This window comes from Podarcis gaigeae (genome assembly GCF_964106915.1).
Source record: "Podarcis gaigeae genome assembly, chromosome: 5".
Taxonomy (NCBI): Eukaryota; Metazoa; Chordata; class Lepidosauria; order Squamata; family Lacertidae; genus Podarcis; species Podarcis gaigeae.
Window position 1 is genome coordinate 93808005 of NC_139681.1, and position 18629 is coordinate 93826633.

The 18629-nt window shown below is 47.5% G+C and overlaps 1 protein-coding gene across 2 annotated transcripts in view; it reads left to right on the plus strand.

Annotated features, from left to right (window-relative positions):
• CLCN2 (chloride voltage-gated channel 2) overlaps positions 1-18629 on the plus strand; it is a 74328-nt gene that overhangs the window by 39369 nt on the left and 16330 nt on the right. For both annotated transcript variants that reach the window (XM_083739339.1, XM_083739340.1), the window contains exons 3-14: positions 2211-2342; positions 3058-3186; positions 3674-3807; positions 4048-4125; positions 5552-5630; positions 9991-10116; positions 11313-11397; positions 11496-11597; positions 12960-13044; positions 14313-14468; positions 15268-15337; positions 17327-17437. In XM_083739339.1, the coding sequence (XP_083595465.1) occupies positions 2211-2342; positions 3058-3186; positions 3674-3807; positions 4048-4125; positions 5552-5630; positions 9991-10116; positions 11313-11397; positions 11496-11597; positions 12960-13044; positions 14313-14468; positions 15268-15337; positions 17327-17437 (1287 nt within the window). The remainder of the gene's footprint in view (positions 1-2210; positions 2343-3057; positions 3187-3673; positions 3808-4047; positions 4126-5551; positions 5631-9990; positions 10117-11312; positions 11398-11495; positions 11598-12959; positions 13045-14312; positions 14469-15267; positions 15338-17326; positions 17438-18629) is intronic.

The following is an 18629-nucleotide window of genomic DNA, read 5'->3' on the forward strand; positions in this document are numbered from 1 at the left end:
GAATGGCTTAGTTGCCGAACAAATCGGCTCCTGAACGCCGCAAAACTGGAAGTGTTCCAGTTTGCAAACATTTTTCGGAAGCTGAACACCCGATGTGGTTTCCACTTGAGTGCGGGAAGCTTCAGCAGCCAATCGGAAGCCTTGCCTTGGTTTTCGAACAGTTTCAGGAGTCGAATGGACTCTCGGAACGGATTAAGTTCGAGAACCAAGGTACCACTGTACGAAGTTCTGGTACTGAGGCTTGCATCCTGGGTTCAGCATGTCAGAACTCCCTATTTGAGGCTGCCAAATGTGGGAGACTGTAAGCTGCTCTGAGATGCAGAACTGGGACTGTGCAACAAGGAGAAAGAAAAAGGCTTGAAGAGATCTTGTTGGACTGGAACTTGCCTGAAAGGAAGAAGCTGTTACCGTTCTGGTGTTGGGTTAAAATAGTAATTGTATTTTATTATCAGTTTTTGGCTATGTGTTCTCTAATGCATTTGCTAACTTGTCTGTTTTTTGGTTTTTTTTACAAGGAAGCTGTTTTTTTGCTGTTTGTTTGCACAAATGGGGGAAAATGTCTTGTTTGGGGGGGGGTAATGTTATGGGTTTTGGGTGTGGAGGAACAAGCTGTTTCTTTTAGCAAAGCAAAAAAAGAGAATATTGGCGGGGGGTGGGCAAGGAACTGCATTTAGGACAGCTCTCAAGTCTCCACTGGAGGGAGCTACCGGTCCGCACTGATGCTAATTGTGATTGCTTCTAGAGAAACAAGCACTGTGGCTGACTCCAAAAGTAATGTATTGATGAAGCTCTTTATGTGAGCGTTAGGGGACACACGGGTGCATGTTTGTGTGGTTATGTAACAAGCTTTCGCGTAGAGTTCCAAATTGGCGACAGAGTCTTGTGTTCCAGTTGGCCGAGGCAAGTTTGCCAATCATTGTTCAGGCTGACCCAAAGCTTTTATTTGCGGCTCTTAAAATGCAGCTCCTTATTCAAACTCATTCATGGATTCCACACACCCCCCCCTTGTACGGGCTGTTGGCTCTGCCGCCTCTGCTGAGAGAAGAGTTCCCTTTTCAGATCTTGAATGTGTGTTGTTACTCGAATCAAAACAATTTAGTTTCACGGAAACGTCTAAAAATATAAATGTTCCCCCTCCCTTCCCCCGCCCCCCAGCTTGAAAAGTAACCGGAGATTTTAAAAGAGTAAGGAAAGGAAAGGGAGCCAGCTTTGGGCTGCTGAGTTTGCACAACACCCCGGCAAGCTGCAATCTAAGGATTAGGAGTGAGCACCGTGCTTATTTGTGGTACACACCGTCGTGTTTGCAGAGGCTTGGCACGTCTCCGTCACTGTGTGTTCATGAATTGTACATGTGGCAAAGATCAGTAGCTGAACACGTGTGCTGGGATTAATGTTTGAAAGCCACTCAACGTGTACAGTGGATTGGTTTTACTGAGAATCTTGTTTTTAAATAAGTTTTTTATTTATACTTTTCAAATTTTTGCATTTCATTAATTTTACAATCCATTTAACATTTCAAAATTTGACTTCCTTCCCCCTCTTTCTGCAGTTCCTTAAATTCATTTTTTCATAACTTCTGCACATCCAAATTAGTTTACTCATTTAATTACCTACTGTAAATTACAGTACTCTTATAAAACTGCAGGTTATTACAACAATCCTGCTAATGTTTTAATCTGTTTATGATTTATCTGTAAATATTTAATAAACCATTCTTTTATAAAGAGTTTGTTATCTTGATTTCTTATTCTTCTGGTAAGTTTTGCTATTTCTGCATATTCCGTAAGTTTTTCCCTTTTGCTGGGGCTTCTGAGCAAGTAGCATTCTTGCTGCTGCAGTAGCATACATGAATAAATTTCTATACAAGTTAAGTAGTTCTGTCCCTATGATGCCCAAAGGAAAAGCTTCTGGGTTTTTTAAAATAAAAGTTATTTTGAACATCTTTTTCAATTCATTATATATCATTTCCCAGTAAGCTTTAACCTTACCACAAGGTAAGGTTTTACTGAGAATCAAGGTAGGGAAAGGTGCTCTCTATGCTTCATGACCAAGGGGGGAGTGCTTGGGAAGGGGTGCTCAAGGCCCCCCCCCTGCACCCGCTGACGCCATGTTGGCAACCCCAATTTATACAGAAACTATTTCATTTGTTTATTTATACATTCATGGCCCTTGATCTCCATCCCTAATACGTCCTCTTTCTCTTCCTGCAGTCTGCACTGTGCGGTGCCAAAAGTTCCTCATCTCCAAGGTGGGTGAGGACTGGATCTTCCTGATCCTCTTGGGGTTGCTTATGGCCCTGGTGAGCTGGGCCATGGATTTTGCCATCGCCACCTGCCTGCAAGGTAAGGAAAGTGTTGACACACGGTGACATCGAGAGGAAGGCTGGTGCTCCCCTCTGTCAACTGGATGGGCCGGCTGGCTGCCCCAGCCCACAGGGCTATGAATTGGCTGTTCTCTGTGGGGTCCAAGGCCCTTGGCATGAAAGGGAGGAAAGTTGGAGTCATTTTAAGGAAGGAGGAGACTAGGGGACCAGATAGCAAACGGTAGAACTGGAGGAACAAAAGTCCTGGGCAGAGAGAGGTTGGGAAACAAGGGCATAAAGATATAGAAGTTTTGCCTGCATACCCCTTTTCTACTGATGTCTGTTCTTGACTTCAGTGGAGCGTCTTTATTATCCCCTGAATATTTACCCTCATCCTTTCTCTTTTAAAAGGGTCATTTAATTCAACCTTCTGATCTCAACACGCAGTCCCCCATCCAATTTGAAAACCTACTGGCCCCAGCTTAGCTTTGCAAATATGCTAGCAGTTTTATTGCTGCACCACTAGGAAGCCAAGATATTAGGCTTGGTCCTTAGTTGATGCAGCTGGAGCAGAGAGTGAGCATCACCTGCAAAAATCCCACCTGCTTTTCCCTTTGGCCTCCTGAAAAGGGGCCCTTTTGATGCTATAGCTGCCTTCAGGAGAGAGGAAGGATTCTCACCCCGGGCTTACCAGGCGAGAATATCCCCCTTGCACACTTTACAAAAGTACCCTCTCCTTCTCTGTCTCTGTGCAGCCCAGAAGTGGATGTATGGGGGTTTGGATGCCAACATCTTCCTGCAGTACATGGCCTGGGTCACTTACCCCGTGGTCCTCATCACCTTTTCAGCCGGCTTCACTCAGATCTTGGCTCCGCAAGCTGTAGGTGAGTCCAGGGATAGCGGATTCCTGTTGGGACAAAAGGTATCATTTCCAAGGGGCTTATGAAAACAACCTTTTCTGCCAGAGTGTTCCTCGCCCCACATTTTGTGCTCAGCTCTGGAGGGGCAGCAACATTATCTCTGCAAAAAGCTTCAGTGTTCCAGACCTTGGAAATTTCCCTATTAGACTTTCATTTCCGTGTGAACTGGCTGAATCTGATTTACTTGCACACCATGTGCCCTGTCTCTGCTCCGCAGAGGTCACTTATTTTGCAGTTGCAAGAGCAGGGGGTGGGAAGCCTGTGGTTCTTCGGGCGTTTATGGGCTTCCAACTCCCATCATTCTGAGCCAACATGGCCAGTGGCCAGGGATGATGGTATTGTAGCTCACTGACACCCAGAGGACCACAGCTTTCCATTTATTTCTCTGTATAGCTCCCTCTTCTTGTCCCTTTCTCTCCCTTCATCCCTTTGTCTCTCTCTTTCTCCCCAGGCTCTGGCATCCCTGAAATGAAGACAATTCTCCGGGGCGTGGTGCTGAAGGAGTACCTTACCCTCAAGACCTTTGTGGCCAAAGTGATTGGCCTGACGTGTGCCCTGGGCAGTGGGATGCCCTTGGGCAAAGAGGTGAGGGGGGTGGAGTCCAATGGTGCTGTTGAGACACAGCCAGGTGGGGCACACAGGATGGGGGCAAGACTGACAGGATTGAGGACTTCTTGGAGAAAGAGATCTGGGGGTATGGGGCAACGGGAGATGTCCCCCTCCTTGAACGTGCTGCTGCTGCCTGCTGCTTGATTCTAAAAGGATCTGTGTGTCGTGGGGCAGGTACGGCCACCTTGCTGACTCCTCTTTCCCTTCCCCACACAGGGACCGTTTGTCCACATTGCCAGCATGTGTGCTGCCCTCCTCAGCAAGTTCCTCTCACTCTTCGGTGGCATCTATGAGGTGAGACGCATGGGGTTGCAAAATGCTAAGGTGTGAGGATCTCTGACCGCAGAGGGCCTTCTCGGTGGTAGCACCCTCCCTGTGGAATGCCTGTCAGGGACTGGGCTGAGAAAGGAATGGTGGGAGCTGCCTCCCAAGAGCAGGAGGACAGTATTGATTTAGAACAGTGGTTTGCAGAGGGATATAGTCCAAAGGGGAAAAGCTGGGAAGTCCTGGGGCTAGAAGCGCAAACACCAGGAGAGAGACAGCTGGCAGATTCACTGTCTTTGGACAGCATTCCTGACCTCCCTTCGCCTAGGACTAGACAGGCTCTGAGAGTGATAGAGCAGAAAGTGGAGCGACAGCAAGCTCAGATTATCCCCGATGTAGGAGTGACGTAGATTAATGGGGACGGATGGGGTAAACTTTTACCGGGAGCAACGCCATTTTTTAAGAGAGATATGCATTCCTTTTTCTCTTGCTGTGATTATGAAAGAAACTCTGGTATATAATAATAATAATAATTTATTATTTATACCCCGCCCATCTGGCCAGGTTTCCCCAGCCACTCTGGTAAGAACGCTCCTTTTGTTTGATCTTCTTAATCACTGTCAACGGGGGAGGGAATCCGATTTCCCAAAACCCGACAATGCTCTCCCATCAGATGTCAAGGAGATAAAGAACTACAAACTTTCAAAAAACTTTCAAAATCTTCTGTACCTGGAAGATTTTAACGTTTATTGTTTAGTATGTTTTTATATTTGCTGGAAGCCACCCAGAGTGGTTGGGGGAAACCCAGCCAGATGGGCAGGGTACAAATAATAACATTAGTATTAGTATTAGTATTAGTATTAGTATTAGTATTAGTATTAGTATTGGGGTTGCAAGGAGCTGAGGGGGTGAGAGAACCAGTTTGGAGAACCTCTGGGCAGAGGTTCTTGCTGCAAGAGTCGAGAACACAGGAGACGTATCAAGCAGGAGCTTTCAGATGGTGGGGCAAGTTTTTCATTAAAAATATGTATATATTAAGGTTTATAGAGAAAAATACAAAATGTTATATATTTTCTCTTTTCTTAATAAAAGAAAGAAAGAACTTCCAAATCGTCATCTGTCTGCTATATAAAACAATATTTTCTTCATCCAATCTAACATAACTCCCAACAAAGCCACTTTCTATAAACAAATGTTGTCTTCAACCCTCAAGTCCAGATATCATTTCTTTTTCGCGCAAAAAGTCCATGAGAGGTTTCCAAGCTTTAGCAAATGCTAACAATGGCTTTTCTCTGATGAAACATGTCAGTTTTGTAGTGCCCATTGCTTCAAGTTAACCTGGTTCTTAAAGAGCCCCTTCTCTGAAGTGGACAAGGGGAAGTCACCCATCCCTTCAGACCTCCTTCTCTTTGAGCAACTCCTCATGGATTCTGTGCCCTTTGGGCTTCTTTTGCAGAACGAATCCCGCAATATTGAGATGCTGGCAGCTGCCTGTGCTGTGGGCGTTGGCTGCTGCTTTGCTGCTCCAATTGGAGGTAAGGATACCAAAATGGACTCTGAGTATACAAAGAGTTCCAGATTCCTAGTTTTGTATATTACAATTAAATCCCACCACAAAAGGGTTGGTTTTAGAATCATAGAGTTGTAGAGGTGGAAGAGACCTTGAGGATCACCTAGTAATCTGTTAACATTCCCCCCCACCTCTTAAACATGCATCTACTCAGATTTCAAGCCAACCCCACCTAAAGTCTTATGGGAAATTCTTTAATAGGCCAAGAAGTGACTTCCTTTATGCATAAGCGGATCAAGCCAGATTGAATTACATTGTGCATTATGTTCTGAATCGCAACCCACCTTGTGATAGATCAGAAGTCACCTGGGATAGATTCCTCTGCTTGTTCCAGAATTTTTTAAGAAGGTCAATCAAGCTATTTCAAAATCACATGGTAGCTGGCCAATATAGACAAGTTTGTCGCCTGAAGGATAGCTTTATATAAGCTAGCAGTGAGAAAGTTATATATGGGCTTTGGGGGGGGGGGTTTAAACTTAAAACAGTGTGGCCAGCCAAGGGGATCCCCCCCCCCAATCTAAAATGATCTGGTGAACTTCACAATTTCAAATTTTAAGAATTTGCCAGGCTGAAAGTGATGTCTTAACTTGCACTCTGGGATTGCTTTGTTTGCTTTTTGTGATTTATGTTGTGATTTGGGGCTGGCTACAAAAAAAAACACACACCCAAAACCTGAATGAAAATGTATCCACATCGAATGGCCCTGAGAGATGTGTGGAGGTGGAGTGACCTGGAGAAAACAGTTTCCAAATCTTATTACTAATATATGCATTTTTATGCACACACATGCTAGGGAAACATGCGCATAAAAATGCACACACTCGTGAAAATAACGTGCACAAATTCATTATATGGGGGATTTTTTTGTGCAAAAATATGTGTGTGTTAGGCTAAATCGCATACAAAAATAGGTAGGAGAATTTCAGTATAGAATGCTGATTAATTGCCTGATTGCCAGCTTCCTTCTCAGTGTAATGTCACCCTGATAGAACAGCAGGGAGGAGAGCGGTGTTGAGTTGGCTCCTCTGCCTGTCATTGGCTCTGGCGCCACCTACTGTTCATCTCCTTGTATCCCATCCTACCAGGCGCAATGAACACCAGCCCGTGAGAGCTCCTGCCCAGAGCATTCACTTCCACCTGCCTAAGTGCTGTGGCCACTTGCAAATGGATTAGTGGGAGGAGTTTTCTGAGGAAGGAGTGGCCCCCAGCTGACACCCTCCACCAAGCTCTCCTGGCAGTGTGGTGTAGTGGTTAAATGTGGTAGTCTCATTATCTGGGGAACCGGGTTCGCGTCTCAGCTCCTCCACATGCAGCTGCTGGGTGACCTTGGGCCAGTCACACTTCTTTGAAGTCTCTCAGCCCCACTCACCTCACAGAGTGTTTGTTGTGGGGGAGGAAGGGAAAGGAGAATGTTAGCCGCTTTGAGACTCCTTCAGGTAGTGATAAAGCGGGATATCAAATCCAAACTCTTTGTCTTCTTCTTCTGCTTCCCATATCTCTACAGAGGGAGCAAAGAGTAGGAGCTGTTTGGGAAGGGTCTGCTTTACAGGGTCTGAGGAGTGAGAAGAGTAGGGACATCTCTCTCAGCTGGACCCCCTCTGGTTAGGGAGGTGAACCCAAAATATGTCTTTGCTTCTGCTCAGTGCAGAAATGAAGCCTAAAATTTATTGCACCCTAATCCTAGTTATGTGGGAGCTGGCTGTGCTTAAGGACTGAGAGAAATAGCACTCTGCATGCAGTGTCTTCTTTGGTAATGCCAAAAATGGAGTCTGGGGCCTAAGCAACACCCAGAGTGGCTGGGGAAACCCAGCCGGATGGGCAGGGTATAAGAAAATATTATTATTATTATTACTATTATTATTATTGAGAGCTGGGGAGCCTAGCCTCAAAATAAGCCCCCTGAACCATGAGGGTTGGAAAGGAGCAATTTGTATCCTCCTTCACTGGGCTGAGCAAAGGGTTCTCCATCATTTGATCCCTGAGTATTTTGGGTTTTCAGGTTATACGCTCAGCCAGAGCTTAAAGAGTTGGTCTTGGACCCAGGAGACTGGCGCTCAAACCTGCGGTCAGCCATGAGTCTCACTGGCTGAGCCTGGGCCAGTCCCCATCTCTCTAGGCCCAGCCCACCTCACAGAGTTGTTCTGAGGATATAAAGAGGGAGGTGAGGGAGAGCTGTTGTATAGTAGGTAAAGGTAAAGGTAAAGGTACCCCTGCCCGTACGGGCCAGTCTTGACAGACTCTGGGGTTGTGCGCCCATCTCACTTAAGAGGCCAGGGGCCAGCGCTGTCCGGAGACACTTCCGGGTCACGTGGCCAGCGTGACAAAGCTGCATCTGGCGAGCCAGAGCCGCACACGGAAACGCCGTTTACCTTCCCGCTGGTAAGCGGTCCCTATTTATCTACTTGCACCCGGAGGTGCTTTCGAACTGCTAGGTTGGCAGGCGCTGGGACCGAGCAGCGGGAGCGCACCCCGCCGCAGGGATTCGAACCGCCGACCTTTCGATCGGCAAGTCCTAGGCGCTGAGGCTTTAACCCACAGCGCCACCTGCGTCCCATAGTACCTTGTATAGTACCTTGGATAATAATAAGTGCAATAACCCAATGCCCCGTGCAGCTGATGTGAGCCTGGGGTGGGGCTTGGGGTCAGGGCGAACCCTCTCTCCAACTGCAGGCTTAACTTCATTTCCTCCTTTCCCCCCTTTTGCTGCGGGCTCCTCCCAGGCAGTCCTTCCTGTGCATCCTCTTCGCCGCTGCTTTTGCTCTTCTAGGTTGGTGACTGGTGTCTGTGTCCCCTTTCCGTGTTGGTTTCTGTTGTGAGCAAAGGCTTGGTCTGTATATCTGTGTGTGTCTTTCCCTTTCTTCCAGCTTTCCCAAAAGAAATAAGGGGAGGGAGGGAGACCCTTTCTCATTTGCCCAGATAACACCTGTCGGTGTGTGCGGACATACGAGTTCAAAAGCCAAGCGAAACAAGCAGATGGGGGGGGGGAATGCCCCACCGCAGGGAGCTTCTAAGTGACTAAGTGGCCCTCCATCCAGGCTGCCTCTTTCTTTAAGAGGAATTCAATCCGCAGCAGTTGCAGGAAGGAAGGGACTGAATTTGCTGGTGAGAGCAAATGAAGAGAGAGGCTTCCATGCAGGGCATTGCACGGCCCCGGTTAAATCTGCAAAGGCACACAGCCACTCATTGCATGAAGAGCCTGAATCAGGCCAGTGCTCCACCTCGTCCAACATCCTCTTTCACAGCAGCTAGCCAGAGTTCTCTAGCAAGGAGGACCTGAGAACAAGAGGCCTCTCCCTGCTTGCATTCCCAAGGAACCAATATTCAGAGGAAATACTGTCTCCAATATTGTGGCCAAGAACATGAGGTTTTTTCCCCTAATTCTTTTTTGAAGCAATCAAAGCTGGTGGCCACCACTCCATCTTGCAGGAGCAAATTCCAGATTCTAACACAACAAAATTAATAGTTGCAATCAAGCGCTTTTCCAGAAAGAGGGATTCTAGTGCCATGGAAGAATTCCTGCTGTGCATGAGGGTTCAGTCCCTCATACCTCAACTTTCTCCCGCCTCGTTTCATTTTGCTGACTTCTAGCAGTAGAGGCGGGGAAGAACACAGCCCAAGTTGGGTTGTATTGGCATGTTCCCAGAAAGCCAATGGAAAGAGAGACCGAGTTCTGCTAACTCCTGTCTCTTGTAACATCTCCTTCCACCCTCAGGCTGGCACCATTTTTGTGGTCTCCTGCTTCCAAGCAACAGTCGTGGTGATGCAGGACAAGGGAAGGGGGAGTGTGGTTGGGTGGGGTCCCACTAATGCGGGACAAGGGTTCAAAAATGGAGATTATTGAGGGGAGAGGAGGCACGGGACAGGAAGCGGTTTTATATATAGTGCCCCATGCGGACCACTAGAACAATGGGGGGCTGCCTCTTCTTAGCCCAAGATTCATCCTTGACCACCCCTGATTGCTGCATATCAGTTGTCCTTGGGCCACCCTGCTTGCACTCTCATGCATGTTCATGTGCACAAAATCTGCCAGATTTTCCACAGCACAGCTGCTGCCTTTGTCTATTCCCAGCTCAGTAATTCCCAACTTGAGGGAGCTGGGACTGGACCTGCCGTTGGATCAGTAGTTGTGCCAGGCTTCCAGCACCGGGTGGATGCAGCCTCTGTTTTCCATTCAGTGCTGGACGTGTACTGCATTCCCTAACTCTGTGAGTTTGGCGAACTCAGTCCTAGGAGGAGAACCCCGGTAGTGGTTTAGGGGCCTCATGTTTAGAGTTTAGAACCCTCTGGTGGCTCCCAGACTCTTCCCTCTTCTTTGTGTCCACCAGGTGTCCTCTTCAGCATCGAAGTCACGTCAACCTTCTTCGCCGTCCGCAACTATTGGCGTGGCTTCTTTGCCGCTACCTTCAGTGCTTTCATCTTCCGGGTTCTCGCTGTGTGGAACAAGGATGAAGGTACGGCCCCTGTCTTCCTTCCCAGACAGGAACATCTCCAGTGCTTGCTTCCAAACTTGTCTACTTTGGTGGTGAGGCCGGTGGAACGAGGGAGTGCTGGGGTCCATGCAGAACTGGACATCTCTGTTGACCAATCATGATGACCCCTCTGCAGAACTCTTGAATCTATGCAGCCCAAAAATCGCGAATCAGAATAACTCATTCAACTTGCTTTAAAAAGAAAAAATTAATAAGTGCTTTATGCCTGCCTGCCTACCTGCCTAAAATCAAGACATCAAACTGTCATTCTAAAAATACAGAACAAGAACTGTCAGAAGATAAACCCAGTCAAATACAACAATGTCCCGGCTTGCACATCATGAGAAGCCATGGTTTGTTTTGCATAGTTCTAGTGGCAAAATTGACAGTAAAATTAAGAGAATCTAATGATGAGTGTTTTACTGAAGAGTGGATGCCTTTTTCGGACAATTTAAGGAGCAGAAATTGAGCTATGAGCAACAGAAGTAATTAGATTATAATATTGTGGGTATGATCTGATAGATAGAAGATAGGGTGCACCAGAAAGGGGGGGGGGGACTCATTGGAAAAAAATAAGGGGAAAGATGGAATTGTCTTGACTGTATATGTTAAAAATGTTGAAACTTAATCAAATATAACTGGGGATTAAAAGAGAGAAGCCATGGTTTGTCTTAAACCATGGTTTAATTGTGGGCATGGCTCCCCTACTCCCCACCTAAAGCGTGCTGTGTCATCTGAACCCTGGCCACCGTTTTGTTCATTTCATGCAAACTGTGAGTGTTGAACCAGAAATCAGCCGAGTGCAATCCTTGGTTGATTTCTGGCTTAGGGGCCTTGGTTTGGTTTTTTAGGATGGGGAAAGCAAACTATGGTCTGGGTTCATCTGACACAACAAGCCATTGTGTGGTTTGTGTGAGCTGGGCAGCAGGCAAATAAACCATGATGTAAGGCAAACCATGGTTTATTGTGATGCATGAGGCAGACCAACATTGTCCATTCTAGGTCCGTTTGTAACAAAATCCATAATGTCTGTTTCAAAAAAACCAAAAACGTTGTGGGTTCCTAGGGCCAGGTAGAGAAGCCTAGGGGCCACATTCCCCCCCCCCCACACACACACAAACACACCTCTTGTCCTAGAGACCTGAGATTGGTCACCCCAACTCTTCTCTTTCCCTCAGAAACCATCACAGCTCTCTTCAAAACCCGCTTCCGACTGGACTTCCCTTTCGACCTGCAGGAGCTGCCAGCCTTTGCTGTCATTGGGTGAGTCTCGAAGGGTTTCTCTGGCGCCACCCCACACTTCCCTGCATCCTGGCAGGACCCCTCTTCCCCACACTGAGGCCTTCTTCTCTCCTCTTCAGGATCGCCAGCGGTTTTGGTGGGGCACTCTTCGTGTACTTCAACCGGAAGATTGTCCAGTTCATGCGCAAGCAGAAGGCCATTAACCGGTTCCTCATGAAAAAGTAAGACACGACAGCTGCTGGACATATGGGTGCCTTGTCCAGAGCATGAGTGGGGCCCCAGAGAGGGCAATGGAGGCCCAAGGATGGCTTAGTCCAGCTATGTAACAGGTGGGGGTCAGGCTGGAAATGGAGGTTAGAGGGCCTTTTGTACCTACTTCTGAGTTGATATTTGCATAACCCAGCCTTCCCCAACCTGCATGTTTTGGACTACAATTTCCATAGAGCTGGCTGGTGCTTATGGGAATTCTAGCCCAAAACCTCTGGAGGACCCAGGCTCGGAAATAGTCTGATAAACTAGGGAGGTTCCTATGTGGGTGAGTGTTGGGCGCATTTTATTTCAAGTGGTGAATGCAGCCCTGTATGAAATGCTGCAGAGAGTCGTTCGTTTAGTCGTGTCCGACTCTTCGTGACCCCCTGGACCAGAGCACGCCAGGCACTCCTGTCTTCCACTGCCTCCCGCAGTTTGGTCAAACTCATGTTCGTAGCTTCGAGAACACTGTCCAACCATCTCGTCCTCTGTCGTCCCCTTCTCCTTGTGTCCTCAATCTTTCCCAACATCAGGGTCTTTTTCCAGGGAGTTTTCTCTTCTCATGAGGTGGCCAAAGTATTGGAGCCTCAGCTTCACGATCTGTCCTTCCAGTGAGCACTCAGGGCTGATTTCCTTAAAAATGGATAGGTTTGATCTTCTTGCAGTCCATGGGACTCTCAAGAGTCTCCTCCAGCACCATAATTCAAAAGCATCAATTCTTCGGCGATCAGCCTTCTCTATGGTCCAGCTCTCACTTCCATACAGAGAGTACGCTGTTCTAATACTGCTTCCACCCAGCTGCAGGGAAATTGTGGCTCGGGAGGGGATTTCCTTGCCTGCCTCTCCCCCACTCGCATGCGCCTAATCCACTTTCTGTGCACGAACAGTCGCAGAATACTGACCTCCCTTGGTCCTTAAGACGGAAGCCTGCTAATCCTCTTAGGGGCAGCTGTTCCCCCAAGCAAGTGGTGATGACCTTCTGAGCCTCCGTGGGTTTGCCAGCCTTGGGGAGCATAGTTGTTCCTGCTGTTTGTCTGTTTATTATTATCACCTGTCACATTTACATCCTGCCTTTTCCTCCCAAGGAGCTCGAGGTGGCGTTCTTGCTTCTCCTGCTCTTCATTTTAGGCTCACAACAACCCTGTGAGGTAGAGTCGGCTGAGAGGCAGTGACTGGCTCAAGGTCACACCCAGGGAGAGCTTTGTGGCCGAGTGGGGATTTGAACCCGTCCATAGTCCAATGCTCTAACCACTACACCACGCTGCCTCTGTTGGGGGGTGACGTGCAGTGGGGCCACTCTCTTTTTTTAACCACTGCTGTCTGTGACCTTCCAGGCGCCTGCTGTTCCCCGCTCTCGTCACGCTTCTCATAGCAACGCTGACCTTCCCACCTGGCTTTGGGCAGTTCATGGCTGGGCAGGTAATTTGTAGCTCTTGAACATTTATTATTATTAGCAGTAGTAGTAGTAGTAGTAGTAGTAGTAGTAGTAGTAGTAGTATTTGTTAATTGTATATACCACATTTATCAAGAGATCCCAGGTTAGTGTACAGCATTAAGAACACTTCATGTAGCATCAATAATAAAAATATAGTCATAAAAAAATAATAATAATGGTCTCTCCCCCTCCCTTGACTCACCTAAGAAAAGTAACTTGCAATTCTGGGCTGACGGTACCCTGTTTATTTATTGCTATGATCCACTTACAGGCCACTTAACTATCTGTAAGATAGTTTAATAAGTACCAGGGAGGGGGGTGGAATAAACCTCTGCATCAAATGATGTGGGTGGCAAAATACATAAATCGTATCCATAAGCATAACGTAACATAAATAAAACCAGGGAGAAGTACTGGGCAGTATAAGGTAAGATTTCAAGCCACTCAACATACCGTACTTTTCTGTGTATAATCCACCCCCGTGTATAACACGCCCCCTATTTTGGGGGACTCAAAATTAAGAAAATGGGGGGTGGGGCAGAGATCGCCGAAGTTGTTGGGGGGGCAGAGTTCTTGAGCTTTTTTTCAGGGGAGATGCCAAAAAGCACTCACCCACCAGACTCCTCTGTCTCATCGCCAAATAAAGCAGCAAATAACCCGCCCAATTGCTGCAGCGACAGCGAATCAACAACAGCCCTTGCCGCAGCCACCAATAACAATCTCCAACTCGTGGCAGCAACCACTCCCACGGCCCCACAATGTATAAGACGACACCTAATTTTGAACATAATTTTTTAATTTAAAAAGACAGTCTTATACAGTAGAACCTCGGCTTACATTACCCTCGGGTAACGTAAAATTGGGGCTGCGAAAACGTCAAACCCGGAAGTATTTTTTCTGGGTTTGGTAGCATGCTCAGAAGCACTCGTGTTGCGCCATGCTCATGCGCAGAACAGGCACCTCTGGCTGCGGAAAACTCAGGATTTGCCCGGAACTCCAGAACACATCCTGTTCGCAACTGGAGGTACCACTGTACACGGAAACGTACGGTACATGCCATCGTTCGCCCGGTGTCACTTCGTTTCACACAACTGCTACAACCATTCCCCACTTCTAACATTACCTCTGTCCCTAAGGAAGACTGCGGTGTTAAGCCTATTCAGTTCTGTAAACACACAGCCAGAGCTTACGCTTGCAGGCAGGCATGGCTCCCTTCTCGCCCCCTGATTTCTTCCCCTTCTTCGCCTCTCAGCTCACGCAGAAGGAGACGCTCGTGACCCTGTTCGATAACCGCACGTGGGCCAAGCAGGGCCTGGCTGAAGAGTTTGAGTACGTGGGCCCCTCTGAGGCCTGGAAGCACCCACGCTCCAACGTCTTTGTCACCCTGGTGGTCTTCATCCTCATGAAGGTGCGTCGCCCTTCCCCGTCACCCCTTTCTTCCGGTCGAATCCTATGATTGTAGAGTGGAAAGGGACCCCCAAGGGCCATCCAGTCCAACCTCCAGCAATTCAGGAATCCTGCCCCTACAGCCATCCCTGGCTAGGATCGAACTGCCAACCTTCTGCTCAACTGCAAGGTGTGTTTGACCCATTGTGCCACTGAAGCAGTTGCCAGCTGCAGGGACCACGCTGTCTGTAGCATCCATGAACAAGAGCTTTGCTGGTTACCTTCCCAGGACTCAGCTGGGCTGAGTCCTCAAACAGTTGCCCCTGGGTCTTCAGGGCTGTGGTACACGAGACGCTGCTGAGAGGTCTTGAAAATGCAAGCATATCTTCTGTTTCCTGCCCACCCTCTCCTCTCCTTCCTCTCTCCCTTCCCCCTGTACTAGCTGATTGCTTGAGTGCTGGAGTCAAAACAGCCTCTTCTCCCTTTGCAGATAAAACCAACCAGTAGGGAATTCTGAGGACTTCTCCATTTCAGACTGCAGCTGGTTCCTTCAACCACGCTGCTGCAGATTAGTCCCCAGGCACTCGGGTCTCGTTTGCTGGTTCCCAAACTTCCCCCAAGAGGGACCGCTTGAAAATTGCAGAGGTTTTCCTGCCTGTTGTGGGAATTGTAATCTTCAGTCTCTTTTTCTGTCCTGGGGTTTGGGCCCTTCTCCTTTCTTCTCTCCCCCTCCCACAGCGCTTCAGCACAAAGAGGTCACTAGGGCATTCCTGGTTCTCCCCTCCTGATAATGGGCACCTGTCTCTTTGTCCTCTCCCCAGTTCTGGATGTCAGCCTTGGCCACTACCATCCCAGTGCCCTGTGGAGCCTTCATGCCTGTATTTGTCATTGGTGAGTAGGAGACCCTAGACCTTTCTCTCTGCTTCTGTGCAATGACCCTTAACTCTTCCCAGAAGAGGATCAAGCAGCCTTCCTTGGTGGCCAATGGGAACGGACAGAAATTCATGCCATTTGCATTTTAAAAGTGACCCGGCCTAATTCACACTTGCCAGACCATGGGCATGTTTAGCCTGGAGAAGAGGAGGTTAAGGGATGATATGATAGCCATGTTCAAATATATAAAAGGATGTCACATAGAGGAGGGAGAAAGGTTGTTTTCTGCTGCTCCAGAGAAGCGGACACGGAGCAATGGATCCAAACTACAAGAAAGAAGATTCCACCTAAACATTAGGAAGAACTTCCTGACAGTAAGAGCTGTTCGACAGTGGAATTTGCTGCCAAGGAGTGTGGTGGAGTCTCCTTCTTTGGAGGTCTTTAAGCAGAGGCTTGACAACCATATGTCAGGAGTGCTCTGATGGTGTTTCCTGCTTGGCAGGGGGTTGGACTCGATGGCCCTTGTGGTCTCTTCCAACTCTATGATTCTATGACCAATAAGCAAACTGAAATGCAGCCTTCCTTCGAAAGTTGCATTTCTGCAACCAATGTTTGCGTGTGAAAGGTGCATGTAGCAGTGAAAATGATTCATGTTTTGCACACAAAATTCCATATATTGGGATAAATGGCACAAAATTACATATAGACAATGCATGCAAATTTTCATATGAACTTTGTTTAAACAAAAAAATAGGCAAACTGAGTTTCCTAAGTTTGGAAAACTGATAGACTGAGAGTAACCAAAATTGACAAATATTCACCCACCCTAGTGACCACTTTTGACTAAAGCTATTTGTGGTGACGAGGTTACCCATAATTCCTTTGTGCATGCTGAATAGCCATTTCTGCTCTTGTTTGTCCTGGTCCCATGCCCTCTTGGTGCCTGGATGCCCTCTTGGCCTCTTGGTGCCTGGATTTTTGCACATTTTTTATTGTTTTCTATACATATTTTATTGTTTTCTATACATATTATATTTATATACCGCCCCCTGCCAAAAGATCTCAGGGCAGTTCACAAGATAAAAGTGCAAATAAATAGTTTAACCAAAAGCCACGTCACAATACCCGCCCCCTGCACAAATACATTTAAAAGGCCGTAGCATAGAAGATTAATCAGCCAAAGGCCTGGTTAAAGAGGAATATTTTTGCCTGGCACTTAAAGGTGTGCAATTAAGGCGCCAGCCAAACCTCCTTGGGGAGACTGTTCCCCAAATGGGGAGCCACTGCAGAAAAGGCCCTTTCTTTCTTTTTCTTTTTTTCAATATGATTTTTATTAAATTTTCTGTTTTACAATTTCAGATAAACATTTTACTTACTTAAGATATCACTGACTACCCCTCTTCTCTTTCCATGGTTCATTTTGCATATTGTATATCCCTGCATATTTCACAAAAACTATATGAATCATTTTTCCATTATTACATCCATCAGAAATTATTTACGCTGTTGAATTTATCTTAATGCTGCCAGCGTTTTCAGCTTGCACACAATTATTCCCCGTATATTCAATAAACGTTTTCCAATCTTCTTTAAACGTATGTCATTCTTGTTCTCTTATTCTGTGTTAAGTCTGCAAGTTGTGCATGTTCTGTCAACTTAACCTGCCAATCTTCTTTAGTTGGGACCTTGCTCATTTTCCATTTGGGGGCTAACGAAACACAGGCCGCGGTTGTTGCATACATAAGTAACCTTTTCTGACACCTGGGAATTTCAGTCTGAATTACCCCCAACATAAAGGACTCTGGGGGTGTGGTTTTTTTTTGGGGGGGGGGGAGAAGGCCCTTTCCTGTGCTGTGACTCTCTGGACCTGACACGGAGGAGGCACGCAAAGATAGGCCTCAGATGATGATTGCAGAGTCTGGGTGGGTTCAAAGTGTTCCTCTGCTTTTCTTCCAACTATACCTACCCAAATCCACCTTTGGACTCTGCCCCTGTCTCTCTGGGCAGGTGCGGCCTTTGGGCGGCTGGTGGGCGAGAGCATGGCAGCATGGTTCCCAGACGGCATCCACACCGACAGCAACATCTACCGCATTGTTCCCGGCGGCTACGCAGTGGTGGGTAAGAGGCAGCTTCTCTTGTACCATTTCCAAAAACTGGGATGTTCAGGTGGGGGGCACTCCCTCGTCGAAAGAGGGTCAGGGCGCAGTGACAGGATCCCAGATGGATCAGACCAAAGTCCATCTTCTTTTCCCACGTTGGCCAACCTTGTGGGCAGCCCACAAGGAGGGCTTGAGAGGAATAACCCTCTCGGGCTGTTTTTGGTTCCCTAGCAAGTGGTATTCAGAGCTGCACTGCTTCTGATCTTGGAGACAGTGCGTGTCTCCTTCTGTAATCCTCATAGAACTCTAGCCCAATGGTTGCCGTTAATTTGACTCTGAATTGATTTTAGAATCGAATTGATTTTAGAATGTATTTCAATTAACTGATTGTGATTTTATGTGAACTGTGTTATTTTTACTGTTGTTAGCCGCTCTGAGCCCGGCTTCATCTGGGGAGGGCGGGATATAAATTATTATTATTATTATTATTATTATTATTATTATTATTATTATGCCAGTCACAGCTGGGAGCTACTGATAGCCTTATCCAAGGTGAATTTTGACACTCCATTCGACTTCTGCATGACCTCTTTGGCACAGGAGCCTTTGAGAATGATAGGAGCTGAAACAGAAGGGTGGCATAGTGGTTAGGGCCTGGGCACTTCCTGGTGAAGAAGGAACGATTGTTAAGCCACTCTGGTAATGGTAGCTCTGTGAGGGGGAAGACGGCTCTCCTGACAACTCTCAGCACCCTTGGCAGAACTACCACTCCCAGAATCCTTTGGGAGAAGTCATGACTGTTTAAGGCGGCATCATCATAGTATAATGCAGGCATAGGCAAACTCGGCCCTCCAGATGTTTTGGGACTACAACTCCCATCATCCCTGACCACTCGTCATGTTAGCTAGGGATGATGGGAGTTGTAGTCCCAAAACATCTGGAGGGCCGAGTTTGCCTGTGCCTGGTATAATGTGTGTATAATGTGAATGCAGCCCACGCCTCTGCCTCTCCTTCTGTCACCATGGACCTTTCCACGAACTGCAGCAGTCCAGAAGTTGGGAGTGGGGCCTTTGAGTAGAGTGTGTGGAAGCTCAGACGCAGGGGCCAGTTGTGGCCCTCCAGGGCCCTCAGTCGCTCAAGCCTCTCTGCAGGCCATGCCCTGCATCAGCCCTGCTTCACTCTCTCCTAGAGTGTCCCCTCTCCCAGCTGAA